Source organism: Pteropus medius, unplaced genomic scaffold (assembly GCF_902729225.1).
Source record: "Pteropus medius unplaced genomic scaffold, Ma_sr-lr_union100, whole genome shotgun sequence".
Classification (NCBI taxonomy): Eukaryota; Metazoa; Chordata; class Mammalia; order Chiroptera; family Pteropodidae; genus Pteropus; species Pteropus medius.
This window is the reverse complement of record NW_024354875.1, coordinates 22,190,374-22,201,604: the sequence shown is the minus strand read 5'-3', so window position 1 is coordinate 22,201,604 and position 11,231 is coordinate 22,190,374. Positions and strand designations below refer to the sequence as shown.

Here is an 11,231-nt window from a genome sequence, read left to right as displayed (position 1 = left end):
AAAAAAAAAAAAGAATGGAAAAAGGAAACTGTTGGGCAAAGAATATGAATCATAGACTTCTCAGCAGGTTCCCGTCAGTGGCACGGTGGTCTCAGCAGCACTGATTTGGAATTCAAGGATATGAGGCTACTGTGCAAGTGATTTGCTTAAACCATGGATGAGCTTCCGAGGAGTGATGATCCCCAGAGAAAGCTCCTCGGCCCCTGGCGTACTGGCCCAGCTCTGGCAAGTCCACCGGCGCGGACCCCTTACTGTGTTGATCCCTGCTAATCGGCCTTCTGTAAAAATGATATTGCAAATTCACCTGTAGCCGTCTATTTTGTTCTCTTGCTGGTGAGGAATAGGAACTGATGTAAATTGGTGAAGGTTTGCTGGAGCCTGTAAGAAAATATTTTACGAAATTAAAACTAGTGCTCATTACTCTGGTCCATTAGGCTGTGCGGTCTCCCTGTACTAGGGCTGGTGCCGTCCCCGACGTGGCCTGCCTTCCCCAGTGCCAGCACAGATGGGGACAGCCTGGGGTTCTTGGATCTAGCCTGGCTGCTGCTTACCCCAGGGCTGTTAGGGACTAATGAATATGGCAAAATAGGCTGTGTGTGTTTCACCAAAAAGCAAAGCCAATGCATAGCCTGTCTAAAAAGGGTTCCTTCTCAACCTCCGGTCACTGTGTGGGGCACTGTTCACGCCTGCGAAGATCTTCCTGGCTGGCTCTGAACGGCAGCCTTGCTCCTTGGGCCAAGGACCACTTCTCCAGGGTTCTGAGCCAGAGCACTGGGTCAGATGGAGGAAGGGAAACATTAGAACAAGGTCCATGCCTTCAGAACAGTTTTGACTCAGAATCCCAGGTCTTGGAAAGAGCAGGCACAGGCGTGTTCTAAGCAGTCTGGGCAAGTGGAGGCAATATTCTTGTGTCTGCCATATTTAAGTACGTTTTAAAACACAAAGAACTTGGTAATTAGAAAGCTGTCTTCAAGAGTCCACAGTAGACTCCCGATGATGCTGATGATGTCATAAGTTACCCTTTTATTATTGCTAAGGCTAGCAAAGATTTTTATTAATTTTTTAATGAGGAAAATGAAACATACTTGAGGCAAATTAGTTTATTGAAGCAAGCAAAGAAGATACAGAAGGGCGCATGCTAAGGAAGCGATCTTTAAAATGAAGCAGGCTGCTGCAAATCTGAAGTAACAATGCACTTCAGTTTGTGTGTGCATTTCCTTTGCAAAGAGCTTGATGTTGGAAATGTAGCATCTGCAATTTTCTGAGCTATTAATTGCCATAGTAACAACAGTCGATTAGTAAACAGTCCTGTGAAATTACAAAGACAACAGCACAACTGAGACTGCTCCCCCAGCAGTTAAGTTGCCACCAGCTTTTATTTCTTTTTGATAAATACGTCTTTTTGAGAAAATAGCACTTTTTTTGGATAGCTCACGCTGCCTTATTTGAAACCTCTAGAGTAGTTATAATATGCAAAATAGTTGAGAATGGGACAATATGAAATCTTGGTAACCCTTCAGTTGGCATCCTTTCAACAAATTTTATTCACAGCTTTCAGAATAAGACATAAAATATCAATACTATGTAACATTATTTTTGTTATTCTTCAAAAATAATCACTCTGAGGAGAATCACACTATACATTTTGTTATTCATTCAAACTCTTTTCCATGAAAAATGTAAATGAAATTGACCTCCATTCTCAGGCCAGTCTGGGATATGTGGCCCTGCAAAGTGGCACAGAGCTCAGGGTTCTGATGCAGTGGGACACACAGGGAGAGACCGCTCGAGCAGGGAGGAGCAGGACAAAGGACTGTGCTGCAGGGGAGCCAGAAACCACTTCTCATTTGGATGCAGTGCTTTCCATTTGTGGTCACCAGACCACTACCCCAGCTAATAAAACCTAAAACAAGCAGAAAGGCAGCAGCCCCCGAAGCAGGAAATGGAGAGACTGGAACAGGGTTTGCTGCTGGGGGACCATCTCAGTGCAGGCACGGGTGACTTCCCAGGCCACTGGCCGAGTGCCTGGAAACACGCGGCTTTTCAAGGTACTCTATCACACACCCAACTGGCATCTTACCAGGGTACAGGCCTTTATGTGTGGCATCCCCTTGGCTATTGTAATACTGCATAGGTGGCTGGGTCCTATCGTACTCAGAGCGAGGGTCTCTGATTCCTAACAGTGCTGGTGAGGAAGAGGTGCTGCCAACTGAAGGAAGAGGCAAAAGGAAGAGAGAAAGAGAAAGAGGAGAAGAAAGAGAAATCAGACTGTCAGTGTCTCAGGAAAATCCTCTCTGGAAAAACAAAGATCAGTAATTACAAATGACACGCAGCTGGCCCTAAATATCAGCTCTTAGCGATGCTGTGAGTTGTGAGTTGCGGAGCAGCCAACCCTGAGTTAACTGGAAGGCGACCTGCAGGCCCACCGCTGTGAAGTGCCGTCAGTACCTGAGCACACCGGAGAGCTGAAGTGCAGGCTGCCCAGGTAGAGAAGTACAGTGCAGAAGTCATGCAGGTTTCCCCAACAGCAGGCCTCAGTGACTCGATAGGGCCTTTGAAACTGAGTGAGAATAACTGACTAACCATGCAAGAGTTACGTTTGCTACTTTATGAGCTCAGTTCAGCTGCTTGTAAAACACCCATCTGTTACCCTTTATGTATAGTATAGTTCTTCAGTAAATAAGTAGGTGCTTTATGGGCTATTTTGATTTCTAATTATTTAAAAAATATCTGCGTCTCTAAATGTGTTTGAATGAGAGTTCCCAGCCCATAAAATTTATAATTCTCTTTATGGTGATTGGCTGTCAGGGAAATTATGTAAACTCAGTAAGCCCAGCTCATCAAAAAGCTCAGGGTTCTGGGACGCCCTGCCTCACAAAGGCCCAGATTTTTTTTTTTTTAATCCCAGCTTGAACCAAACATTTAATAATAACACATCTATCCATGGGTCTTCTTTTGGATGTTCTTGCACAGAAGGGAAACACTGCACATCACTTTTATTTTTCTCTAATAAATCATCTTGCTTGCACTAAAGTTAATTATAAGTGAATGGCCACTTATTCATCTGAGCCACTGGAAAGCAGCAGCGCCCAGACCTTGCCATCAGTAGTTTTGCGTGCACTGATGCCGACATGGAAATTCTCTCCTTAAAAAGTCATGTCACTGACACAAGGTTGCTCTGTGTTAAACAAGGGTGAGCATTCATGAGCAGTGTCCATGTGCTACTCGCCTTGCTCATTTTCTAGGAAGTGCTAAGACAGAACATACTCACCTGCCTTCCACAATTATATTACAAGGTGCCCATAAGCCAACTCTAGTGCTGAGGGATGGATGATCAGCCCCTCAGAGAGCTGGAGAAACGAGTGTGAATGATATCCTACCTCTGAACAAAATCCAAAAGTACCTAGGAACTTGGACGGGGGCTAGCCAACACTGTCCAGTGTGTGCATTTAAGAGGTCCTCAAAACGAGTTCATTGCTCAGTAACTATGTCTTAATCTTTCTGAAATTATTCTTCTGCCTGTACACATGCCTTTTGTTAAACAGCCAAATCTCTTGCTTCCCCCGGCACCCCTATTTCTCAGTCTCCAAAGAATTCTCAACATTTTTATACAAGACAGCCTCAGGCTACACCTGGGAGCTCAGCAAAGATGTCAAAAACAAAGCACGGGTATCTTTGAAGAAGACAATTCATAATTTAAAAACGAAGATATATATATATATATACACACACACGTCATATGCAATAGGCCCAGATTAATTTTTAAAAATTCATGGTACAAGTGGAGACATCCAATTATGTGGCAAGAACAACTGGTCATATATTAGTCTTCTTGGACACATATGTCCACATGAGAAATAAGACTGCCAGCAGTGGCACAGTTGAATACAACTGATAATATTTATATGTCAGAATGGGAGATTTATAGCCAAATTAAAAAGAGATATTACTTTTGTTTCATTTAGTTAATTAAATTTACAGGACTGACTTAACTTGGTAGTAATATTCTGTTCTTAAATGTAAAAAAAAAAAAAAAAAAGTCTGAGTCTCAAAACATTCCAATTCTACCAAATTATGTATCACCAATAAGCAGGTAGCAGGGTTGCCAAGATTCCCAACTTCCAAATCATAGATAATTTTTGTAAACTTGAAAACGCAGGGCCTGTTCCTATTAGTCATGGATGCTGGGTACCTGGAATACGGCTAGGGGAAGGAGGTTTACATGCTGAAGAGGAAGATATAGGAGGAGATCATGGCTCTCTCAGGCTGTGGGTCGTAAGATCTTGTTTAATGGACCCTGTTTGTAACAGTTTTCACATAGAAAACTCGAAATCACTTTGGAAGAGATTCCAAACTTACGGCCAGCAGGCAGGCAAGGCAGCCATTTTCAGGCACAACCTAGGGGTTCTCAAACTGTGCTCCTCTCTTCTCCACACATCCTTGGGCCAGCTTGTCAAATGCAGACTCCTGGGCCCCTTCACACTCCTAATGAAGCAGAGTCTTGGGGAAGGGGGCCCTGGGATACTTTTGCAACATAGTTGGTGTAACCTTGCAAAAACGCTTAAAATGAAAGGAGGAAAGTGGGTTTGTTGTTTACGGTCGCATGTTAATTCCCAGAGAAGGCTTTCGGCTGGAAGAGCAAAGAGTGTTTGAATATGACAGGCTTAATCAGCTTATGTTCAATCTTCTCTGGTTGGGAAACAGTGTTCTGTCACACAAATGTTCTCATCCAAGAGTGGAGTTTACCCACTAACCTGACTGAATGATGGGTGACATCTGTTGGTTGGTGGTAGACAAGGAAGGATGTGATTTGAATCGGTCTCGCTCTAATGTTGACACAGGTGTAATAAAATGGTTCTGATTCCACCCATCCTGTGGAGTTAAAAGAGAAAAAGAAACCTCTCAAAATGAATAATGACATTTCATTACAATAAATGATTACAAATGAGTGCTCTGATGAATACTAATTATGCCAGAGCTATTCTTGTGAGTTACCTTTTTATAAATGCTCCGGAGGTCCCGATACTGCCACAGTGTATTCAAGACCTGGGCTGCTGCCTTCACCACTTTCAGAGATGATCTAGGAAGAGCAAGGATATTCATAAGTGGGGGCGGCACAGCCCTGGGCTCCACTTAAAGAGATTCTGTCTGTGAACCAGTGACCATGAGGCCTCCTCTCTAAGGACCACAGGGCATGGAAGCTGCTGCTAGAAAATACCACCAAAGAATTAGGTGCGCCCGGGAGTAGGTCAGCTTCAGGGCTGGCCAGGGGTGGTGAAGACCAAAGCGAGGCTCTCAGGCAGTCGGCTCTGCAGTGAGAAGCTGTGGTATGAACACAGCTTCCTTATGATCCTGTGGGATGAACACAGGATCTCTAAGTTGAGGGCCGCTTTTAGCCTCCCCATGACGGGAGCTGCCAGCTTCTCCCCATGTCTACCAAGGGGTTGACCTTGCTGGAGCTTTGGGATTAACAACGATGATCACACAACCTGAGTGAGGACCCTCCCAAGTTAATTTAATATGTTCTTCCCTACCCATTAGGCTTTGATAAAAATGCCTTCATTCCTTTATCATTTATTTTATACTGCTATGTAAACAAATGTATATATGTGCTCTAATGTTTGATTTAAAAATATGCTGTTATTACTTCCCCACTCTGAAGACATTTTACTGAACACAGATTGGTACTCTGTGAGCACTGCTGACGCTGAGTCTGCATTTCATCCCGGGAGCTGCTGCTCTGAATGCGTGGCCTCACCAGGATGTAAAGAGGGAGGTGCGGCTTCCTGCCTCTCCACCTTAGGGGTTAGGGGCGGAGAGAGCAAAGCAGTCAACCCTAAGGGCAATTGAATACCTCTCTCTTCAGAATCCATTTTAACGCTGAAAACTGACTTTAAATGTACATCATGGATCTAAAATCAGATTTCTTCTTTTACTCCTTATCTTTCCCATTAAACAAACCCTCATGAAGACGGAGAAGAGAGGTGAATAAACTGTAGGCATGTCTCCACCTCTAACAACGGAATATGGGTTGCTAATGATTCTGAGGGTTTTAGTGAGGGCAGAATATAGGCAAACTCAGGGCCTTCACCCTCTCTGTTCCCGGAGTGGAGGATTTTTGCATCTACCTCCACCCTACCTTCCACCCAAAACTCACTCTTCTTAGTGTTCCTGACGAGTCAAGGGCAGAACCAGGGCAAACCAACCCACTCACAGTTGTCTGAATTTTGTTTTCAAAATGGACCACGGAGCAAGGAGATACCTCAAAGACATGAATGGAAATGGAATTTCGGACACCCACAATGACCTCGAAGGGTCTTGACACCTCACGGCCATCCCGTTCTCAGTGGGTTCTGACATTCCTGCTGTTGTTTATCCCTGTCTTTAAGTGCTAGGCAGCTGGGACAGAGGCCGAAAGGCAGACTCTATGACTGACTCCTATGACTGACTCCAAGGACTATCTGCAAAACTTGACAAAGCAGGAATGTGCCAGGTACACACTTTGACACAAATGGCTAGTGTAGGTATTTTTAGAGACAAATTCTATGAGCAGAAACCTGGCTCTCGAGAAAAGCAAGGAAGTTTCTCTGCTCTTTGCAGCACGACTCCTCAAAAGAGTTACGTGTTCTCATCTCTAATTTCTCTCAGCCCATCTTCTCTTAAACCTATGACCTCAAAAATATTGTTCAATTGGACAGGTCTCAATCCTTGTCCTACCTGAGTGGGAGCATGGGACACGTGCTTGCCTTTGAAATACCCCTTCACTTGGCTCCTGGGACACCTCATGTTCTCGGGTTCCTACTGAATGCTCTGGCTACTCGTTTTTGGGCTCATTTGCTGGCTCCTCATCTCCTTGACATCTAACTATGAGGGGCATTAGCCCTCAAGCCTCTTTTCTTCTTTAGTACATTTACTTCTTTATTGATCTCAGCCCATTTCACTACTTTAAATACGCTGTTTATATATTGATGATTCCAAAATTTATATTCTAGCCTAGAAAATTTATATTCTATCCTGAACTCAAGCATATTCTCCTGCTGACTAGACACTCCAAGTGGGTGTCTAAAATACACCTCGAATATTGAGACCTGCTTCTCCTGCAGGTTTCCCCATGTTGTTAAGTGGCAATTCCATCCTATGGTCTCTTTTGCCGAAGGCCGTGGAGTCATCCTTGACATTTACCTCCCTCAACCTGCTCATCTAATCCTTTAGCAAATTCTGTTGACTCTATGTTTTAACCATGTCAGAACCGACCACTTTACCACTGCAACTGCTGCCATCCTAAATCTCTGCTGGGGTGGAGAGGAAGGTTTGTCAAGTCATGATGATCCTCCAGGGATGTCAGATTGTATCCCTCCTCTGCTAAGCGCTCCAATGGCTTCCAGTTTGGCTCAGGGTAAGAGTCAAAGCCCTTATGCTGACCCACAGGGTCCTCTACTTCTGGTTGCTTTCCCTCCTCCTCTTTCCCCCTTGACTCGTCCTGTTCCAGCCGCACTGGCTTTCTGCTGTTCATCAGACATGCAAGGCATTCTTCTGTCTCAGAGCCCTCCCGTCTGTTGCTCCCTTTGCCTGAGATGCTCTCCCCCAGAAAGCTGCAGTGCTTGCTCCCTCCCTTCCTTCCTCCCAGTCTGTGGCTTATGCTCAAAAGGCACTACCCCTGTGAGGCCTTCCCTGACCACCAGGTATAAAACTATAATCTCCTCCCCTTACTCTGGGCACAACCTACCACCTTCCTTGATTTTATTATTTGCCCCATCACTCAGCACCATCTGATAGGCTAAGTGTGTTTCTCACTCAGTTGGTACCTCGTGTAGCTTGCACATGGAATGTAAGCTACCTGAGGGCAGAGGTGGTTGTGTGATCTGCTCACTGCTGTAGCACACACCAGGTAGGCAATACGTACTTGGTGAATGAATCATAAGGAAAGGTAAATATGTGTTCAGAAGACAACTTAATTTGATCTTGGACTTTCTCGATTTCTTATTTTGAAAAACAAATTAGACTGAGTAATAATTTTTTTATACACAAAGGTTGGCACTGGTTCAGGATTTCTCCAACTTCTTCATATGCCTTTCAAGAATGAAGGCTATCTAACAAAATTTTAAGAGCACAAAGCGTGATTACGTTACCTCAGGGGAGAGGGGAGGGGACTAGGAGAGGGAGTTAATGGAGTGGATCTCAGCTTTACCTGTAACATTTCATTTTCTTTGAAATAAAAATGAGAGTGTATGCATTTACCGCTAATGAAATACAAAGAGTAAGAAAAAAAAGACTGAACGGAAATACAGTTAATGTGGATAGGTGTAGTTTCCGGGGAGTTGGGGGTGGGGGTTTGAGAATATGCTTTGTTACATCATTCTCATATTTTATACATTCCCTCAAAAGTATAAACTAAAAGACTAAGTTCTAGTACTGTCACTCAGCCAATTAATAAGTATTTACTGAGCATCTATTCTGGGCCAGGTTTGTTCTAGATGCAGAGGATATAGCAGCGGAGAAAAAGACAAAGTCTCTGCTCCTGGGGGAGTCAGACACCAGAAAAAGCAGTAAATAACACATCAAGGGGAAATCAGTGCTGTGAGGACCAGAGCAGGGAAGGGGGTGGAGAGTGGGGAGAGAGGGTCCATTTTACTACGGATCAGGTGGCTGCTTTCCCATTGTGTTGAGAGGGTACCGAGCAACCCTACTTCCTACTTCCTTGAAGGAGTCTCTCATCTGATAGTAAGGCAAATTCACTGACATGCTATAGCTCTATGACAAAAGCCTTCTACTTTTGCCCCTGATTCTCTAATCCAGCAGCAAAGGGAAATGGAGGATGTAAGCACAGGGCACATCCTGGGCCACACAGCAGGCCCTCCTGCAGAGTGGTGCTGCTAGTACTTTCTGGGCACCTGCAGAGAAATCAATCCCCAAATGGAAGATGCAAGATGTTCTTGCAGAACAGGCCCCTGAGCCTGGAGCAGAGCCAACGGTGCAAGAGAAATGGTGACCCCAGATTTTCCTCATGATGGCTTTTCTGATTCTTCCAGGATCGTACGACCAAATGTAGCTTTAAGAGGCAGAAATAAATGAATGTAGGGGTGTTACAATGAATTAAAACCAGAAAAGGGGCCACATACCGGAAATGCCTGTCCCAGCAAAACAGGTTGTACCCGCTAGGAACTGCTTAGCTTATCGGCATGTAAGAAATACAGAAATAAAGAAATCATATCCTTAACGAAGGCCCTTATCACAGGAAGATTCCAGGAATAAGAGCCTCTTCATCATGTCTCCTTGCATTAGACTTGCCTGTCTCCTCTGCCCTTAGTTATGTTCACCAGCTTTTCTATCCCCCCCGAGTCGGCCAGGGCTTTGGCGTTCTCCATGTTTTTGCTGGTGACCTCGTGCAGGGCACAGCAGATGGCTGCCATGGTCTCATCAGACAGCACGCTGGGGCCAGTGCCTCCAGGAAGCCGGTTGACCAGGTCTCGCATGGCGTATTTACCTGCCAAATGCAAAAGATTTCATTCTACTTTCAGGAGGTGCTAGGTTTTTGTTACTGAAAGACTGTGACTGTGCAGTCTCTTAAAAACAATAGCTCAAAGGAGACAATAATAGAAAAAAAAAAACATGGTGAAGAATAAAATGACAAATATTATAACTGTAAGGGGAAGGGTAACATTTATTGCAATGTCACCTGAAGAAAGGATCGGTTTATAAGACATCACTGTAAATCGCTGAAAGACAATGTAAATAAGAATATAAAAACTGAGTATACCAATCAAGTCTCTTTAGTTCAACTATTTTCATTAACAGCAAGAAATAAAGGAATCACGACAGCAAATTTTATTTTCAATTCCACTCCTATGCAGCAAAAATACCTCAGCTTCCTCTTAAAGCTTTTAAAAACTTATCTTTGAATAAATTTTAAAAATGGACAAAATAAGACTGCCAAACAATACTCTTCATTAAATCTTGCTGGATCTTAACATTTGAACTGAGCACGGTTACCCATTTTTACCAAGTTGAGGGTATATATCAGCTGGTCTGACAGCAGCCGTGATAAAAACATGTTAGTTTCTTTGAAGGAAGACATAACTAAAATTCTGATATTAAAATTATGGGTATGTTATCTCCCAGGAGTAATTCACTAATAATAAAGTTCTTGACAGGACAGGCTGGGGAGTCCCCTAGCTATTGAAGCCATTTCTTTCCAGATACTCAATTTCTTTTATTCCTCTCCAAAAACAGATTATCTCTAGCTTTTCCAATTTCAATTACCAACTGACAAACTGGAATAATTGTACTACAAACAAAAGAAATTAACTAAAGCTCAAGTAAATATTTTCTTAGTGTCCCCCCGGTAATAACTGAGTGGATACTGAATGAGTTTTTATTAAAGTCCTATTTATATACACTGGTAAGCAGTAAAAGACAAGCCTTGACTGCATGCTGCATAATTTACAGCACGTCAAAGGGAAGACTCTGGCTTACAGCATACATTATTATGAAGAGTGGAAAAACACTGATGACACCGTAAGCCAGAAGATAAATGTAGTTTTGAAGAAGAGATGATAAGTTAGCACTGGTGATTTTGAATACTCACAAATGACCAAAAGGTCCGTGACATGTAATCTGTCATTTTGCTAAGGCACAACTTTAAATTGTGCTCCTGAGGCTTGGGATAAGACAGCTCACTCTGCCTGTGAGTGAGCCTAGCGGTTCCCTCGGAGCCTGCCGCTTCAGACAGCTGGGTTGGTCCGACTCAGGTGAAGATGCAGGAACTTTTATGATGTGACAAAACTTTGTTTCTTGTGAAAAATGGCTCTGAAGAGAAAGTCTATTGCTAGTGCTGGTGATGGATGTGAGGAGAGAGTGAAGGGGTCAGAGAAGGGGATGGTTCTTAGGAACAGAAGTGCTGGGTAAATTTGAGTCACCTCCAGAATCTGGGAAGGGCTCAGAACTCATAGGAAGAAGGGGATCTTTATACGGAAACAAGAAAAAGTGATTCATAAAATGGGTCAAGAGTGCTCTAGGTGGGTTAAAAAAAAAAAGCTCATCAGTTGAGAGAGAAAATGCTTGTGAAAGTTTAAAAGGGAGTTGGGATAGTCACAGAAAGCATAGGGATGCATCGAGAGAAGGCCAGGATTCTGACTATACCTTCTTTCTTCCCAAAGGACTTGGCGCTTGGTGGTGTTGGCCCTGCACCTTCTGCTCTCCTGCGTCTCTTCCCAGTTGGGGAATGATAGGCC

The 11,231-nt window shown here is 43.7% G+C and overlaps 1 protein-coding gene across 17 annotated transcripts in view; it reads right to left on the bottom strand.

The window, feature by feature from the left end:
• The window catches only part of PKP4 (plakophilin 4), a 217,562-nt gene that overhangs the window by 2,492 nt on the left and 203,839 nt on the right, over positions 1 to 11,231 (bottom strand). For 15 of the 17 annotated variants that reach the window (XM_039855416.1, XM_039855432.1, XM_039855418.1 and 12 more), the window contains 5 exons: positions 9,289 to 9,484; positions 4,996 to 5,080; positions 4,755 to 4,872; positions 2,081 to 2,209; positions 305 to 378 (listed from right to left, as the gene is read on the bottom strand). In XM_039855416.1, coding sequence (XP_039711350.1) covers positions 305 to 378; positions 2,081 to 2,209; positions 4,755 to 4,872; positions 4,996 to 5,080; positions 9,289 to 9,484 — 602 coding nt within the window. The remainder of the gene's footprint in view (positions 1 to 304; positions 379 to 2,080; positions 2,210 to 4,754; positions 4,873 to 4,995; positions 5,081 to 9,288; positions 9,485 to 11,231) is intronic. The other 2 variants (XM_039855419.1, XM_039855421.1) reach the window with 2 other exon arrangements.